Raw genomic sequence first — 18,789 nt, forward strand, 5'->3', positions numbered from 1 at the left:
GGAAGTTGGAGAAAGTAAAAAGAAAAACCTAGAGTGGTTTCATTTCTGTGCCTACTTGGTTGAATCAGTAATTCCTTTTATTTTCATTTTTTTTTTCTCCTGACTGTATAACTGGATGAATTTGGTTTAGATTATTTTCCTATTAACTAAAATTTCCCAGAGGTTCCTGGTATTTGCATTCAGCTATTTCAGTAGCAGATATAACATTGCACTGAATACACCATCTACTGAAACAATGAAGTTGTAAGGAAATCAGACACATTCCCTACAGATGTTTGACCTAAGGCATATTGGAGTTGCCAAATCCACCTTTGAGTCACACTCTTCTCCATCTGGAGATACACAAACATTGTGCCAACGCAAACACTGCACCAAATACGAGAGGTGATTTATAAACTGGGTAGCCCTACTAAAGTCAACTACCAATCTCAAGTGCAAATACCAAAATCAAAGCTGTAAGTGCTAAGAACTTGTAGCCAACAAAGACTTCAGTTGGGACTTTCTGTCACTCTGTATCTCTGAAAAATGGGACAACCATGAGTTTGGTGCTTACATGTTAAGTTTAGAAGTTTGGCTTTGGAGTTCTGACTTTCAAACCCATATTCACACCTTCAGGTTTAGTCAAAACTCTCTTGACCTTTTGTCTTCCATATTCTCCGCAGTGGCAGGAATGGGTCAGAGAAATATGCCAGTGCTGAACAGACTTGCATCCAGCATTTCTGTTTCACTGTTTTCCCACGGGATTGCATACAAACCCACGTGCCTGTAAAATGGGTTGGTTTTCTCATTCCCTATTGTCCCTCCTGATGCAACTCATTGCTCTTACAGCACTGTCAGCAGTAATGAGAGCTTTGCCCTTATGATCAGTTTCATCCATGTTCACTCTACTTTAGCAAAATTGCCATCGAAGAGAACCTACCCACTACATCTCAGGAGAAAAGGATAGTTTGTGTCATCCACCTAGAACTGAAAAGTCTGTCTCCTTAAAATCAGAGGTAACTATATGATAGATGTTTTCCTCAAACTCAGAAGACACAAAATCCCCACCTTGGAAGTAATACAACATCTCAGTAAAAAAAGGAAAGTCTTAAACTAATTTGTGCTAGAGGAAAAGAGTAGGAGACCTCACAGACATTCTAAATAAATGGCACCAAACACTGAGCCCTCCTTGCTGACGATTTCATATTGAGCAAAATCTTTGCAGATAGTGTTATTTCCGTAATGTGATAATCAGACTGATACCAGTTCAGTGGGAAGGTTGTGTTCAGGAATATTAAAACTCCATCTGCTTTCCCCTGCCCTTTTTCCCAACTGATGCAACTGCTTTTATTATGTTTTATAGCATTTATATATCTGATTAGGTACATTGGAAAGTTAAGGAAACTGAGCCATTCATTTAAACATTTCCTTTGTGGTGCAGGAAAAAGGGAGTTTGATGAAAGCACTGTGTCACTATGAATGTTCTTCCTTCTCCATTTTGAGAATGTAGTTTTCCTTTTTGAATCACTCTGAAATAGGCTTATTAATCCACTGAGGGAAATAAACAACTGGAAGTAAACATTCCCCAACTACTGGAGAAACACTGTTTCCTGAGCCATATCCAACTGGTCACCAAATAAATGCTTAAGGGAAAACCAGTTCTTGGCCTAAACTTCTGCCTGTTGCAATGAAGAAATCAACAGTAGAGGGCTAGCTGAGTCATTCTTCTTTAAGGAACACCAAATATCCAGCTTCTTAATTATTTCTTGGTCACTGAGACCAGCAGCCAATACTGTGATCAAAGCTGTACAGGGCAGCCTTCACCACAAAGCCTAAATTGGGCATACCAACAGTATCCAGCAACTCACTGTTCAATAGGCATCCAATAATGCACTTGATGGGTGGTGAAAGCCACAGCTCTGTGCTAGTGCAGTGCTAGAGAAATCACTTTCCAAGAGAATTACTTAAGAAACATGAAAAGCAATACATGATAGGCACCAAAATAACTGACAGTTTGAAGAAAGGTGGTGAAAAGTGGCACATTTCTGAAGGTCTTGGATTTCTACTTATGTCACAGATGATGTTATTTTTCATGTCCTTTTCAAGACATAAACCAAGTTTCATGTGTGTAAAGGAGTAGTTAGGGAGAAGAATCTGTAAGCACATAGCCAATATAGTTTTACTCATAATACAAAATTTCCCATCTGAAGTGGAAAAAATCATCTTGGGTACAAAAAAAGAATTTCAGTAATGTTCAGATCAAACAATTGCAAACCAAAATAAAAATATGCAATTAGCTATCCTGTTACCATGCTCAGTTAAAAAGAAACCCCATTAAAAAAAAAAAAAAATCCTTAAGGCTTCATGACAATTTAGCCAAGCACATTAACCCATGAGTGCACCCCAGTGAGACCAGCTAAGTGTTAGGCTGAAAGACTCACCAGCATGAGGCTGCAATTGGTCCCAGTACACAGCAGAGACAACCTGCAGAGAGGAAAACCCGCAGGACAAAGGTGGCTCTGCCTAGAGCACTGAAGTGGCCTCAGCAGCCTTTTTAAGTTAATGAAGAAACACAGGGGTTTGATATTTGTGAGGTTTGAGAGTTCAACTAATAAGGGATTGAAGAGACTGAAAGAGACTTTTCCTGAGCAGCGGAAAAGTCCCATGGCACTATATAGCAGTGTATCTCTATGTCCTGCTTCATTCTCTGAAGTGCAATATGGTCCTTCGTCTGGACCAGCTTCACTGGCTACAGCAGGTGAGGAAGGAGAGCAAGATCAGGAGCAAACTCACTGGTATATCAATATTGCCCAAAGACAGTATTTAGTACACAGACATCTCCTACCTAACTTTAGATGAGATCTTCTTTTACCTACTATAATATTTCTTTACTGGGGAGTTTTCTCTGCTGTTATCTCAAAATATAAGTGTGAATTTTCTGTAGCCTGGTGCTGAACTCCTGGAGAAAAAGTAGATAAAGAAACAGCCTCAAAAGAATTTGCAAGACATATATAAGCTGTCATGCTGTGTCTGTACAGCTCTTAAATGAAAAAAAAAAAAAGTTTAATGATTTAATCATTCACCCATAATATGTTCAATGACCAACACCAGTTAGAAGCCAAAAGGCCAGAGAGAGAAAAGGTGTCATAATGAGAGAAAGGTAGCAATTACGCAGTTGCTTGAATCAAGTGAAGGAAGCAAGAGGATGAAGAGGTGGATCAATTCAGAGACTCGGAGAAAAACACAGTTGTAGTGACTTTTATCCTGGAAGACACTAACTTGAACTTGATGGAAAAGGCCAAAGGATAGGTAAAAAAAGGCCAGATTGAAATAGAATCAACAGCTCCAGTGATGTGGCAAATAAAATTACAGTTGCAGCAACATGCAGGCAAACTTAAACAGAGCTGAAAAAGAAGCAGAAAATCTGAGAAATGAGATAGACAGGGCAAGAACTCTATCAACACAGGAAGCAAAAAGAAGGCAGGAAGAAGTATTACCACATTAGAAAAGAAAAAAATAAAAATAAAAGGAATATTACCAGAGAAATAAAGATGGAAAATGAAAAAATAAAAGAAAAAAACTGGGATCAGGTCTCTGTTACAAGCTGATATACCTGTTGAAAAGCCGGAAAGCCAGTAACATTTTTTTTACCCTCAATTTACCCTAGTATGAAATACAGACAAATAAGGACAGATAAAGTAAAATAAGGTAAAACAAAAAAGTAAAATAAAATACTTTTTATTTATAAAAAATAAAAAACCAAAGTAAAACCTAAGAAAATTAAATATAGGCAAAACATCATAGTGGGTCTCAGCAGTGTGGCGTTTGTGGCTGCAGCAAGACCATCAGTAGGTCTAATTCTCTTCTCACAACTTTTATTGTAAAACTAGAATAGCTCCACTAGATTCAGCCAAGTCAAATTGCTGTAAAAGAGATGAACAAGCCCGTAAACTCAGATTTCATTATTCCACATGTAAAATGTAAAAGGATTGAAAATAAAATGCAAATTCCATCACCACAGATCTAGTAAAGACAGAAAGCAAGTTAGGAACCAAGAAAAGAGATCTGATATTTATCCCTTAGAAGACAGTTGAGGTGCCTCATATGATCAGAACAGATATTCGACTGCCTACACTTAGCAATACAGTTCTTCTACTGTTTGACTTACTCCTTAAAAGATATAGTAAGAATGCAGAACCAAAAACCTTGCAAATAATTTAGATGATTAGTGGTGTCTACGAGCTCTATAGACAAACTTTTCATAATTACTGCCACTGACAGAATTGTTGTTTTATTTTTCAATAGCTACTGTGTCAGGAATTATACAAACATTTTTATGTTTTGTGCAATATCAGATTCCTATAAAACATAAGCATAAGGTGCAGGGGGAGTCAGCACCAGCCATTAAGGCACAGGTGAAGGAAAAAGCACCCCTTTTTAGTGATTTACCATGTTCCATGACAGTGGAATTAAAGCCCCAGAGAGACTCTAAAGGGAGATGTGGGCTGGAACTGACAGAGACGTGGGCTGGAAGTGGCAGAGATATGTAAGTGTGACAAGGAACAGCAAAGCCTAACAAGGGTCAGAGCCACTGTTCTGCTCGCAGGCCTCATGCCAGTATTCCTGCAGGGTGCTGCCCTGGGTCATGTAAACATGCCTGCTGGATATCCATGGCATGGTGCTGCACCAAGCAGTATGGACAAATGCAAGTTTCATTTTGGGGCAGCTGGGTGTTTTGTTGTTGTTTGTTTGTTTTTTTCCAAGTTCTGCTGTATGCTGAGCACGCTTAACTTCTTCTTTAGTTAAAATAAGGTAAACTCGACTGTGTAAAACAGGTCAATGGTTTAGCTTGTGTCTCCCAGACTCGGAAGTGATTTGTTCCAGGACAAGGAAAGCTCCTTCATGGCTTCAGTTCTCTGAGCAGTTAAATATGCATGTGGCCAAACTCAGTCCTCATAAAACCCAATTGACTTCATTCAAAAAATTCCTATAAAGATGACTGATGTCATTGGAGTCCCATCAGGGATGAATTTGGCCCATGCCATTCCTCCTGGTTAGTCACTGGATAGGAATGTAGAGAAGAAATGCATGCTGAGCTCTAGGACTCCATCTCTCAACTAAACTGCCAGGGCTGAAAAAGAATTACACGCAAATATAAATTTGTCTTGCACACTCCATTAGCTCTCCCAGATCAACCACTGCTTTCAGCTGCCCAGGTACGAATTGGAGTATCTCTTTTCATTACTGAGGGCTAAGCAGGAGTTTCTACGTGAGTGTGCCCAGCCTCTTGGGAGCAAAAGCAGCAGCACTATCCCAAATTTACAGATAAAGAAACCAAACCGGGAGCCGAAGTGAATTGCTTCAGCTTATATGTGGTGACAGAGGTAGAAGAGGTACTGAAACTTAAGTACTTATGGCTCCTCACAACTTAGGCCATGTATTCCTGTGATATATCTTTTTAATTTCCCTCTCATTTCCTTATCTCCCTTCTCCCCTACCCCTAACCCCATCTACATTGCCTGTAGCCACACAACTGCGAAGCTGGGATTAATCCATCTCTAGGGAAACTGGGATTAATATACAACTCATGCGGAACCTTTAAAAACCCAGTGATTTGTGGTCCCCTTTTCAGAGGCACATGTAATTCACAGCTGAAAAGTAACTATTTGCTGTTCCAGTGCACACTGAGAGAGGTTTTTGCCGTTTCATGAATATACACTGAAGACCCCATCTGACAGGACTTCTTCCTGCAGCCAACAGAAAAACCCAGCCTGAGCAAGCTGTGCAGAATCAGGCTTTTGCAGAGAAGTAACAGCTTATGGGCAGAAAAAGAATTACTGGAATGCAAAGGGGGGGATGAGAGAGACATGCCAAGACATCTTTACATTTTCTCCTGTAACTGGAAATGGTTAACAAAAAAAAAAAAAAAAAAAAACAAACCAAAAAACAAACAACTATGTTTCCCTTGTAAATCTCAAAGAAAGAAGCAACTGGAGTCAGGTGCCCTGTTTTTTTTTTTTTACTCTTGCAAAATTCTATTCAGTGATGTTTTTATGATGAAAATGCAAAATTTAGAGCAACTGTGAAAACAGAATCAGCTCTCAACTGGCAGACAGAGGCCTAAATAAGTTTTATTCCCTGCATGAACGTTAGATTAAAACACTTGCAAAGAGAGAAAAGAAGAAAGAAAAGGGAGGTAATTAACAATTTAAATTATTTGTGATCCTGATTCAAAAGTCACATTTCCTGTCTAATTCCTTTCATTTGTTTTAGGGGTTAGTACTACTTATCTCTTCTGACTGTCATGATTTCATGTCTTCTTTGCTTTCCTTGGAATCACTGAGCTGATACTGCCTAGCAAAATTCAAAACACTGGAGAAAATAGGCGAACTGTTCACCAGTGCAGCTGAGAGCATGACCAGAGAGATAGCCTTTGTTTGCATGAGGTTGAAAGAGGCCTTCTGGGGAGAGGAAATACACACATGTATACGTGTAGTACAAATGATATTAAGAGGCCATATGTGCATCCTGTGCTCAGTATGCCCACGTAGTTTTAATACATCTGTAATTCTGATTATGTCAGTTCTGGGGATTTTTTTGTTTTAATTGCATATAAAAATACATGTCCAAGGAAATTCCTGGCAGGCAGATCACCAGGCTTCAGGCTTATAAATGAAACGCTTCTCATGCCCAGCTAGGAGGAGCAGTTTTTACACCTTCACATCCCTGCAGTTATAATAGTTCCCAGGAACTAGTAACTTACACGGATTCTTACCTCGCCACGGGTGTTTTGCTATCTTGGTGTTAAGGAGGTGGTGAGGCCATCATGGGAAAGCCTCAGTGGAGTGACCCTCCCTGCATCCCTTCCTTCCTCCCTTTGGATCCGACTTGGATTTCTACCGCGTAGCCACGACCCCTGAAAAATGACAGGCGCCCAGCAACACAGCCCTTCACTTTCTCCCTCCACTACAGGATCCCTGGAGCATCCTTGCTCCTTTACTCTGTGCCACGAACAACACCAGAGGGGAAGTTCATCGGGGATTTTTTTTCACTGAATCTCCTTTTAGAAGAAATACACAGGGGGGGAGGAGTGTAGCGTCCCTTAGGCTGACAGTTAACGTCGTGTCAATGCTAGTGGCTACAGGCCACTGCCGGGAAGCCGAGCCCCTGTCCCGGAAGCGGGGCCGGGTAACGTTTTCCAAGGGGCGCTCTGCAAGCAACGACCAGCGCGGGTGGGGCGGCAGCTCCGTCTGGGCTTGCGCAAGGCGACGCACCTAAACCTCCGCGGACGGACTGGGGGGGCGGGGCTCCGGAAGGGGGCAAACTGCCCCCCAGAATCGCTGCCGGGAAGACGCAGCCTGATGCGGCTCGGCACCGAGAGGCCAGTGCAGCAAACGGATTGCTCCTGCCCGGCTCCGCGCAAAACGGGTAGAGCTCTGTGCTCATCCCAAGGAGAGTTAGCCCGGGCTTCCTGTAGGCTTGCGCGATTTCCCTCTCGCATTCCTTCCTTGCACGGAGCGGTTGGTTTTCAGATGCTTTTTTAAGATAAAAACAAAAGCCTTCCCACGGTGTGGAAAGCGAGCGGTGGATGGGAAGCAAAGCAAAAGCAAGCCGACTTCAAACTCTGCCCGTTCTCCCAGCCTCGGGGGCTGGATGCGCACAGAGGCGTCATCTCGTTATCCTGCGTTTCCCAAGGGCTTCCCGGCTCCGGAGGCGCCCGCTGCAGCCCGTCCAGCAAGTGAACTTAAAGTAGTTACCATGAGCTCGAATGGGTGTCCGGTGAAAGAGAGGGGCAGAAAGGTTTCTGCCCCCTCCCCTTATATTAAAGGAGCTACAACCGCAACTTTTACCCTGTCGTTAATAGGATTCCTTAGCCAAATAAAGAAGTATTTTCAGAAAACAAAGCGGAGAATGGGGGAAAGGAACCGCTTTGGACCGAGGCGCTGCGGCAGCGCAAGAGCCACAGGGGAAGAGCTAATTTGCAGGTTTTTCTTATCGCGGGGGGCACTGGTTTGGACAGGGGGACGAGGATTTAAGGTTTGCCGAGGGGATGGGAAAGGACGGCAAGAAGCCCTTCAAAGGCTCAGGCGGATCCCCCAGCTCTGAGCTTTCTCTCCCCCATCTCTATCCAAAGCGGTTTCGCAGTGGAATAAATACCTCTGATCTGAAACAGCTGCCGGGAACCAAAGGCCGCACCGATCAGCGCTGAACTGGCCGAAGATGCAGTAGAGAAATGCCCGCTCTTGACAGGCGAAGGACGGTGAGCCAAGGAGGCTCTCCCCGCAGTGCCCTCGGGCTGGGAAGGCAGCACCAATTCGCCCATTATTCATCTGTTTTGTTTTATAACACTTCTGACACCTAATCTTATAAGCTAATGCCCGAGGTTTAGTTACGTTAGACGATTTTTTTCTTATTTCCACACTAGCAGCAAAATTATTTGAGCCCTCGAAGGTCTGCTTGCTTTTGTCAGCCTCAGAAAACAGAAAGAAAAAAAAATTAAAAAAAAAAAGAAAAGCAAAAAGAAAAAAATGGAAAGAAGAAAGGACGAGGGAAAAAGAGAAAGAAAATGAGGCAGTTGGTAGAAACAAGCACTGAGGAAATATCAAGTTAACTCAGAAAAACAAACAAACAAACAAAAAAACAACAAAAACAACCTGGTTCTGAATATCCTGCGTATTGCCAGAGAGGCTTTGGTGGGGAAAAGACCAGAGTTCAAATGAACGCATACGTAGCCCATGCAGACTTGCCTGTAAAATAACGATTTATTTTAATACTTAAAAAACCACACACAATCCAGTGATAAATGTCAATTACCAATAATCAGCATAAAGTGCCAAACAGCCATACAACTTTTTTTTCTTTTTTTAATAAACAAAACTTATTGGAATGTCTCTTAGTTTGAATACACTGTTCCGAAAGCCAGCATTTAAAAAAATACGCTCTCAGGTTGAAATTTGTTCTCTCTCATCAGGGTGCACGAAGACTTTAAAATACCACTAAAACCATATTGTGCATACCATCAGTTTGATGCTTTGCCATCTTTCTTTACTCTGTTTTTGTTTTTTTTAAGGTAAGTCCACAACTTACAAACCTCCTCACAGAGCACAAGACCATAAGGCAAAAGAAAAAGTCTCCATGTCCCATGAACACTGATTTATCCTGAACACGAGGGACCACAGGTCTAAGATCAGGATTCGTTTTCCGGAGCATGATAAGACTCCTCACTTGAGAGACTTAGGTCATTTCCAAATATTCATTTTCTTCTCTTTTGAAGAAAACAAACAAGCAAGTGAGATTTGCAAGTTGCCCTTCTGCTTGTCCTAATGATGCTGTGATGAGAAACCACCATTTCAGTTCTTAATCATGTTCTGGAATTCTTTGTATTTCCTGAAGTGTAAAAATAAGAAGCTTTATACAGTCAAAAAGGTATAAAATAAGAGGTTGGGTTTTTTATATGTAATACTTTTGCTACGATTCTGGGTTCTTTTGTTGGGATTGGGGGGGGGGGGGGGGGGGAACGACACTTGAGGGGTTTGGTTTGGTTTTAAAGAGATTCCTGTCCAACACGTGAGCACCACCTTTTGGCACAAAGTTTATCAAAGCCACACAAGTCAGCTAGCACTCCCTGCATTATTCGTGTGTATTTTAAAATGCAAAAATAATCTTTTCAGCCATGCTTGGAAAGTTAGTTTGGGCAGGGAAGGTGGTGGTGCGGATTTTGCTCTTTTGAAAGTACAAACAAAAACAAAATGCAAAGTTCAGTGCTTCCATCCTGAAAGTTTTGTTTCTGCTCTGGTTTTGGTGTAAAGTCTGAGGGGAAGGAAAAGTTCATAGAAGTTGGAGATTCAGCACTTAAGTTTGGCAGGTTTCAGTTCCTTTACTTGCGTGTGCAGTGTCTTGTGGACAGCTAGTGTTCTGGACTGGCAAAATCCTTTCCCGCATTCTTGACACTTAAAAGGCTTTTCTTTAGAATGGATATATCTAGGGAGAGAACAAAAATGAGATGTCAGAAATAACTAACCTAAACTCGGCCGTGAGCTACCTGACGGAGAACATGCTGGAGATTTTTACACCTTTTGCTGAGATCAAGAGTGCTGATGTGCAGCACTGTGGGCAAGAAGAAAGAGGGATATCACAAGGGTGTCTTTCTTAGGGATGAAGAGCTTCTCTCTAACTTTGGGATCATCAGGCTTCAAGTCTTCATGACACATCTGAACAATCATAAAGGCAGAGGACACAAGACCATGCAAAGGGAGGGTGAAACATCTGTGGAAGCTAAGAAGGAGGATGTGCAAATCACTTTTATGGGGTGTGTGAGTACAACAGGCCTGACTTCTAAAGTGAGTTATCTGGGTTCCTCCACCAGCAGTGGGCAGAGGAAAACTGAGAGGGAATGCTGCTGGTGGTCAGGAACATGGCTTTTCTTACAGGCACCTTCATGAACGTAGGTAGGTAACTGGGAGAGTACAGCTAGACAAGAAAAAAAGATAGAAGAAGAATTGTTACCTGTGATCCCTCAGGTGATCCTGTCTTCTGAAGGCCTTGTGGCAAATGTCACATGTGTAAGGCCGTTCATCAGTGTGGGTTCTTTCATGGATCAAAAGGTTGTAGGACTTGGTGAAGTGCCTGCCACAGAATTTACACACAAACTCCTTCTTGGTTTTGGATGGTAACCTTCCCCGTGTGGGTTTCTTCTCTGGAGAGAGTTTAGTCACCTCAAGCAAGGACCCCAACCCTGGGGCCGAGCCCTGACTGTCTGCCTGTCCCAGTTTAGAGTGGTCCTCTTGTGTGGCAGCCACTGCTAAGTTAGCAAAGTCAAAGCGGGGTTTGGCTTTGAGGGTCACATTGGTGGCCTCTTGTTTGGGCTGGATGACATGTGGGAAGAGAGGGAAGGTTGGCAGCTGGAACCGTGCATCCACCAGGCTCGACACGCTGGGCACCTTGGAGAAGGAGGAGCGGGGTAGATGCATGGCCGGGTACCCCAAAGTCCATTGGTGCAAGTGTACAGCATGCAGGGCACTGAACCCATAGAGGTTGGAGAGGTGGTCAGAGGGCACAGTGGGCAGCCCGTTGAACGCTTGCAGGAAAGAGTAGTTGGTGAGCTGGAGGGAAGGATGGATAGGCACTGGGGCCGGCAAGGTCTTACTTCCCATGGTAGCCACTCAGGAGGAGGATCTTGGGAGCAGGGAAGGAAAAGATCTGGAAAAAAAAAAAAGATGGAGTGGGGAAGAGGTGGATTTATACAAAGATAAAAGTAGACGGAATTTTTCACCTCACGCCTCATTAACACCCTTCTCCAAACTGACAGGAGGACACTGCCTTGGAGTCAGAGAGGTCTGAAAAGCTCTTGGCTGTGAGTGTATCCCCAGAGGTCTCCAGACTCTCGCCGTTCCTCACACACAAAAGTTGTACCCCAACAGCAATTTTTCATCCCAAACAGCATCTCTGTGCTGTGTAGACCTGTAATAATGCACTACATAGAGACAGCAAAAAGATGCCATTTTGGCCCACAAATTTCAATCTTCTCCCATGTAATTTTTAATCCCTTCTTGAGCACCCTCAGCCTTTAGAAAATAGTTGGATACTGCCCACAAAATCTGCCTTTAACCCTGACCCTTGAGGTGATGTGGGAGGAGGTGCAGAGAGCCCTCTGCCCCTGGGTCACTCAGGTCACTGTGGTCTGGCCTCAGCCAAGCCTCTGCTTGGTGGTAGTGGCAGTTTGGTCCCAAAACTGCAAGTCCTCCCTCATTCAAAAAGGGAAAATTCCTGGATTTCTTTTTTTTTAGGGGGAAATACCAGACAACAACCCTCCCTCTTATGTACTGCAAAAAGAAATGGGAAAAAGCTAAGTTTGGGTGACAAATCTGAAGTGCCATTTGCTCTCCCAAGGGGGAAGTGTCTGGCTTCAAGCCCACATCCTAATCTAGGCAATCACTTAATCAGAACCCTTCAAAAAGAAAATAGGCGAGGGCTGGAGGGATCCTTCCCGTAGGGACACTGAACTCACCAGCTGCAGGGCTGCAGCCCTACCCCTGGGCTGGGTGCCACCACTTTGCTCTGTGTTTCAGGGTCCTTCCAGGCCCCCAGCCTCTCCTCTAAGCCAGATCCCTACCCATTTCACCCCACAAGAGAAAAATGTTGCAAGGCCACAGCAGCAAGGCACATCTGGCCCTGCTTGCAAATTCAGTCCTGGCTGCTGTCATCCATTTGGCAAGAGATGCCTCCCAAGAGTTGGTGGTTGGGATACAGCTTCCTCTCTTTGTGGGTGTGAGAGAGCACCCACAGCTTTTGGAGGCATCACATCCCTGCATCCCAGGGAGTCTCTTCCTTACTGCGCAGCCCACAGCTTATACTTGCTTCCCCCTGAGTGAACTTCAGGATTTGCACTCTGTGGGTTTGTTTTCCAGCAGGATCCCCACAGGGTCCCCATAGAGACCCCACAGGTGCTCATAAGATCCTCACAGGTTTGCTGCAGTGTTCCCACAGATCCACATAGGGTCCACTGTAGGTTTCCTGCTGAGTCAGTGTAGGATCCCCACAGGGTCCCAGCAGGATCCTTGCAGCATTCAGCCTGGAGTTCATCCCCATGTGAAGAGTAAAGCCCCTTTGGAGAAAAGGAGGCAGCAAAGTGCTGCAGAGCAGTAATCGTCCCTCTGGGATGGAAGACTGGGTGGGTGGAAACCAGTGGTGGAAGAGGTCTAAAGACCAGGGAAACAAATCTGATTTATATGTGAGCTGCTGTCCAGACTGAGGAGTTGCGGCTGGGAGGGTGTGAGAGGGAGAAGCTTGTTCTGTGCAGTTCTATATGCCGGGCCCACCTTTCACGCCACTTTACATAAATCAGCAGCGGAAGATAGACTCAAATCTTAGAGGAATTCCAGCGCAGTGACCCAGAATAAGAGATTGTGACATTTCGTCTTTTTTAATTAGATACATTTTGTGTAGTGGCTGATTAAAAAATGCACACGTTACATTCTCCCTCTCCTCTTTTTTTTTTTTTTTTTAATTTGCTTTCCCTTCCATTCCTCTATTTATTTAAAAAAAACACAAACAAACAAACAAACAAAAAAAAAACTATTTAGGGCCGATGAACCAACCATATTGTTCTGTTGTTCAACTGGGGAAATGCTTTTTATTTTGTCAGTGCTGCCCATATGCTTGGCGTGTCCACTTCGCAGCACAAATGCCTCAGCCAATGACCTCGAGAACCAAGTGTATAGAAAACACTCTGTTCTTGTACCTGAAATGTATTTTCTGCCTGTCACAACGGCTCTGTGCTTATTTTCCTGCCGAGGCAGCTATAGATTTGTCAAGCATGAAACATGCTATTGCAAACTGAGTTAATTTCTACCCGTATCCCTCTTTATTTCTCCATATACTAATAAAACCTTTAATATGAAATATATAAACAAAAAATTACTATGTCTGTTTGGGTAAATGCTTGCTCAATAATATTTTAAAAAATTCTCTTTTGATTTCCCAAATTAAGAAAGGGTCAGAAAGGAGAAATACAGTAATGTCATAACAGCATCAGCAGTGCCCGCGTTTGTTTTTCTTTTTTCCCAGAGAAGTGTTAACACTTTTCAAAAAAAAAAAAAAAAAAAGACAAGGGGAAAAAAAAGGAAGGAGAAAAAAAAAAACAACAAACCCAACAAAACAAACAACCAACCCCCCCAAAACCACAAAACCAAGAAGAAAAGGGGAGGTGGGAGCAGAGTGTTCACATTAGTACAAGTTTCTTGGCACTTTTCCAGAAATGTAAGTTACACTTTTGCTCTGTGCAGCGGGGTTAGTGAAAAATACAGATGAAGAGCAGAGTATTTCATACAGAAGTCCCCTCTCTCCAGGACATCAAAGGGAGCGGGTCGCACAGCGCGGGAGCCCTCCACTCTCCCGCTGCCCGCAGAGATCAACGTTTCTTTGATTTCTGTGTCACCTCCACCTTTAATTCTGTCTCATGTAAATAGATAGTTATCGGAGCTTGTTTTTAATTTCTTTTTCTTTTTTTTTTTTTTTTTTTAACAGAAGAAGACCCCTCGACTACTCTGCTTGAATTCCCCCAACAATAAAACTGTGCGGGGTTTTCCTTTTTTTCTTAATACAAACTAGCTCAGTGAGTAATCAAGAACAAACCACTTGTGTTCTGACTGAAACAAATCCCACTCATGCCAAGATAAATTTACCCTGCAAAATAGGATCATAAACTTGAAAGACTACATCTGTCTCCAGCTTTCTTACCCTTTGTCCTGTTTGAAGATACGGTAATGCTATTGTCCAGTTGCCATTGTTTTAAGACCATTGTAAACTTAACCTTCCAGATTAAATTCTACCTCCTTTGTGCGCCATAAAGGAAAAAAAAAAAAAAAAAAAAAGTAGAAAAAGGAAAAGAGAAATTCACCCGGCTTTTTGCTGGTAGCGTAGCAAGGGGCGAAATTAAGTGGATTTTTAAGTCACCTTGTGGCTACTCTGTGTTTTTCCTTTCTACCTTGAATTATCAATTTCCGATCTGTCCTTTGAAAGGGATATTTGTTACATTAAATACCTGACTCATAAATAATGAGGTTTGCTAATTAGTTCCACATGGAAGAATGGAGGAGGTAAATTACTCCGAGAAGGTTGCTTATTTTTACAAACATGATAAAGTAGCGGACATAAAATGCTGCATTCTTTCGCAGCCTCAAACTACAACCATCAGGTTCATCTGTCAAAAAAAAGTCCCTCTCTTTTGCCTTTAAAGTCTAGTGGAAGCCCTGTCCTTTCAGCAGCCATCACATCAGTGTGCAGCATTTTGCCACCTACCTATTTTGTCCCCTTTGAGGGAACGAGATGTTCCCTTCCTGTCAGTTTAAGCTAGGAAACAGAGCTTAGAATTTATCTGTGTTTAGGAAACTAACTGGAAAGGGAATAAAATTGCCCTTTCGCTCTCCATTATTCGAGCGTGGTGCTTTTCGAGTGCGTTGCTCAGCACAGATTTATTAAAAGTATTAATGAAGTCTGCAGAATCTGTTAAAGCAGGTTTATTCGGGGCTAATTGAGCTTGAAAGAGTTAATTGCTAACATTAATGAGGACTGGAAAGACTCAGTCAGCATGTGCCTTGGATATCTGCGCTCAATCCTTATAAAATCATCATTCACATTTTATCGCGAAATCACTGTTGACAAGTTTCTTCAGACCACCACTGCGAAAGCGGATGAATGCGCCGGATTTTAGTCCCACATAATAATAATAATAATAATAATAATAATAATAATAATAATAATAATAATAATAATAGCCAGGGATCGACTGCACCAGCGATGGCTACGCTTCCCGGGGCAGCCTTTATCCAAAACAACCACCACCACATCTCGGGTCCCAAGGCTAGGGGGACAGTGACCCCACGGGCTGGGGGTGGTCGCAGGGCCATGCTCCTCAACTCTCTCCCTACAGAAGCGTTTAGGTTGGTTTGGGAGTTCTGTGCGAGTGGTTTTTTTTTATTCCCTTGGGTGTAAAAAGGCGCCCGGCATAAGATTCGTTCTCGCTTTCTCCCTAGAGAGACGCCCGGTGCCTCCCCTGTGCACGAATATAGTGCTTCCTCTCTCCGGCAGCAGCAAGAGTTTCTTCCCTCGATACTCCTAGCTTCCCACGGCCGCAGCAGGAGTAGTTGCGGGTGGAGGGGGGGGGGGCAAGACACTCTGGGTGACAGGGCCCCAGGCCATGCCCAGGCCGGGCCGAGCGAGGGCCCGCCGCCCCTGAGCTGCGCCCTGCGGAACGGGAGCAGCCGGACCCCGCTTTGCGGGGCTGTCCCTTGTGTCGATTGACTTCGGTCTTACTGAACTGGACCTCCAGTGCACCTGCCTGGGACACAGCGCTCACTCTCCTGCCCTGCCCGTGTGTGACCGGAAGAGTCCCGCAGCGCCACGGTCAACTCCGAAACGCTCTGTTTTTATATTTCCCTCCCAGAAGCCAACTATAACAACTATACCCTAATCCTCGGCTTTGCACTGACACTTTATAGGCTCGGCCTCGAGAAAAGCTCAGACTTGCCCTACTCTGAACTTGTTTCGATCCATTCAGACAAATATAAACATCAGGTTCTCTTCTGTTAGGGACTTGGGAGGAAGCAGAGAAGGCTTCTCGAACCTCAAAACATTAAAAATGGAGAGGAGAGAAGAGGAGAGAGAAGAGGAGAGAGAAGAGGAGAGAGAAGAGGAGAGAGAAGAGGAGAGAGAAGAGGAGAGAGAAGAGGAGAGAGAAGAGGAGAGAGAAGAGGAGAGAGAAGAGGAGAGAGAAGAGGAGAGAGAAGAGGAGAGAGAAGAGGAGAGAGAAGAGGAGAGAGAAGAGGAGAGAGAATAAAAGTAAAGAATCGAGAGGAGAGAAGCTGAAGTTTCAAAGGACATTCAGGCTTCTGTTTTGCAGCTCGTATGTGTAATTTTTAGCTAGGGTTGAAAACGCAGATTCTCCTCAAAGGTAGATAAACATCTTTGAAATGGGAAGATAAATCTTTAAATAGCATCAAAATAGCCGAGACCCATGTGAAGGCTTCCCACAGCCCTCTACCCGCTCCACGGAGAACAGTCCTCACGTGAGCCACAACTTCCCCACTTCTGCACCATCAAGGGGATGGTGGAAGAAGATAGGGGAAAAGAAAGAAAGGAGGGAGAGAAATGGAGGTGTCTGCATCTATATCCCCAATCCCCGAGGCTTGGCAAAACAAAAAAAGAAAACAAAAAGAATGAGTTGCTCTTTTTATTTACCTAATCCCGATCTGTGCTCCACCGCTGGCAGCAGTTAAAAGATCCTGGGCTAAATCTGAGCTGGTAAAATAAAATAACAGGGAAAAAAAAATAAACAAACAAAAAACACAAAACAAAAACCAACCAAACAAAAAAAAAACAAACAGAAAAAAAATAAAAGAGGTTGGTGTCAGTGTCTGTGCTGGCCTGGAGGGCACAGCGCTGTCCCCCCACCCCACTGCTCCGCCGGCTGGACCGGCAAACCAAAGCGAGCAGCAGGGCCAGGTGCCCCGGCTGATGGACACGGAGCTGCACTACCTCCTCCTGCTCCCGGCGCCGTTTGTGTTTGCTGGAGTGCAAACGCGCCCGGGAGCAGCCGAGCTCAGACTGAACCGATCCCTTCTCTCCAGCCTCCTCCTTATTTCAAACACCACCCACCCCCCCACCCCCCCAGCTCCCCCCTCAACCTCCCACCAGGCTCCGGGCATGCGCACGCGGGGAGAAAGTTTTCTGGCTCGGAAGAACCAACTTTTCAACCCGTTTCTCCCGAAGGCGCGGCAGCTCGGGGATCGCCTCCCGCAAGTGCTTGATCTCGCCCCGCCCCCGCTCTCCGCGCCCGCGGCCCGCTACTCTCGGACCCCCGCGGCGGAGCCGCACGGAGAAAGGAAGGGGAGTGGGGGTCCCCTTGCTTTCTGCACTGTCCCAGCCGCGCTGCCTGCCCTGGCCCGGTTCGCCACTCCACACCGTTCCGTGCCGCTCCCCTCCGCTCCCGGACGGCCTCGCTGCGCCCCCTCCCCGCTGATTCGCGGGACAGGACTCTCCGGAACCTGCCCCCGGGGGAGAAGGCAGGAGGGTAGAAAGGCAGAAAGAAAGGGAAAAAAAAAAACAGGGGGGGGGGGAGGCTGGGGGAGGGATCTGCTCCAACCATAGGGATTTGGATACTGCACATTGTTCTCCCTCTCTGAGAAGATCCCCCGAGAGGATGCCAAGAGCCGGTTAACTGCAAAGAGCCCACCACAGGGGTAGAGCCGGTTCCTTCCCCTGCCCCAGCATCCCTACCGGTTCCCACTTTCTACCCCAGCGCCCCTGACCTCTGTGCCTTCTTCCTGTCCATCCTGCTCCCCGGAGCTGGTGTGTCCCTCCCTGGACTCCTGAGGGGATCCACGGCATGCAAAATCCAGCGGATCCCCCGCGGATTGGGTGCCGCGGAGCCGTCCTTAGTCCGGGGGAGGCAGACTACCCGGGCGAAGCAGGCAAAGCAAAATAACCCTCGAAAGAAAAAGGTTAAACGTGCTTTATAATTAATCCTGAGGCCATAATCTCCTTGCTTATTTGTTTTTCTATTCATCCATCCATTCACACTCCTTTAGATCCGTGAAGGGGGGAAAATTGCTTGGGTGTATTACATTGTTCTGAGGAACCAGGGTAATATAATACGCTAGCGAAGACAGATCCGTCAGGATAACATGGTACCGTGCTCAAGGACAAGCATGTGTTTTTTTACTGTTCATGTCACTCCCGTTGTTACACCGATTTTTGCCCATCTCCGAAGGAAAAACAAGCAAACAAATAGTAAAAACCATGACCAAAACAGCAACGAGGGAGAGCTACGTTATCATCCTGCAGAATGAGCGCTCATGAACACGACAGTGGCGTGGTGAAGCAAGACCATAGCACTGCCATTTCATCCACAAAACATCTCTATTTCTGAGGAATCCGGAGTCCAGTTCCACTCACTGCTCTGGGCAGACGAAGAGGTTTTCGTTCCCTCATTTTGTAAACGAGTGGCATTTTTATGAGGCAAAGGCGAAGCAAAAACTCTCCCTCAATCCGGCTTCTCCTGTTCTCTCTCATTTCGAGCTGTTATTTTCTTTCTTTCTTTCTCTCTTTCTTTATTACGGTTCTCTCCTCCTTCCCCCCCCCCCCCCCCCCCAGCCCCTTCTCTCTTCCTCCTCCCCCCGCGCCCCCAAATAAATTCCAAACCTTTGCACTGGTCTGGGGGTCGAATTGTAGAGAGTGCGATCCTGTGCCCGATGCTGTAAGTTGATGCCTTCGAATAAGTTTTCATTTTCCAAAATAGTTTTCGAGTCCTGT

The 18,789-nt window shown here is 44.8% G+C and overlaps 1 protein-coding gene across 1 annotated transcript; it reads right to left on the reverse strand.

Moving 5' to 3' along the window:
• Window positions 1-8,722: 8,722 nt before the first annotated feature.
• OSR1 (odd-skipped related transcription factor 1) lies at window positions 8,723-16,853 on the reverse strand. Its single transcript, XM_062606361.1, has 3 exons — window positions 16,717-16,853; window positions 10,486-11,178; window positions 8,723-9,960 (listed from the first exon to the last, which is right to left on the reverse strand). Exons 2-3 carry the CDS (start codon window positions 11,130-11,132, stop codon window positions 9,825-9,827), a joined length of 783 nt encoding a protein of 260 aa, XP_062462345.1. The 5' UTR covers window positions 11,133-11,178; window positions 16,717-16,853; the 3' UTR covers window positions 8,723-9,824.
• Window positions 16,854-18,789: the final 1,936 nt, after the last annotated feature.

The sequence above is a fragment of the Pezoporus occidentalis genome, unplaced genomic scaffold, assembly GCF_034315485.1.
Source record: "Pezoporus occidentalis ecotype Australia unplaced genomic scaffold, CSIRO_AGI_Poc_V1 ctg96, whole genome shotgun sequence".
NCBI lineage: Eukaryota > Metazoa > Chordata > Aves > Psittaciformes > Psittacidae > Pezoporus > Pezoporus occidentalis.

Excerpts from the sequence above, each read along its gene's own strand:
- OSR1 (XM_062606361.1), bottom strand. The coding sequence starts at position 11,132 with ATGGGAAGTAAGACCTTGCCGGCCCCAGTGCCTATCCATCCTTCCCTC. Across the intron at positions 9,961-10,485 it reads GATCACCTGAGGGATCACAG|ATATATCCATTCTAAAGAAA; the intron begins GTAACAATTCTT and ends TTCTCTCCCTAG.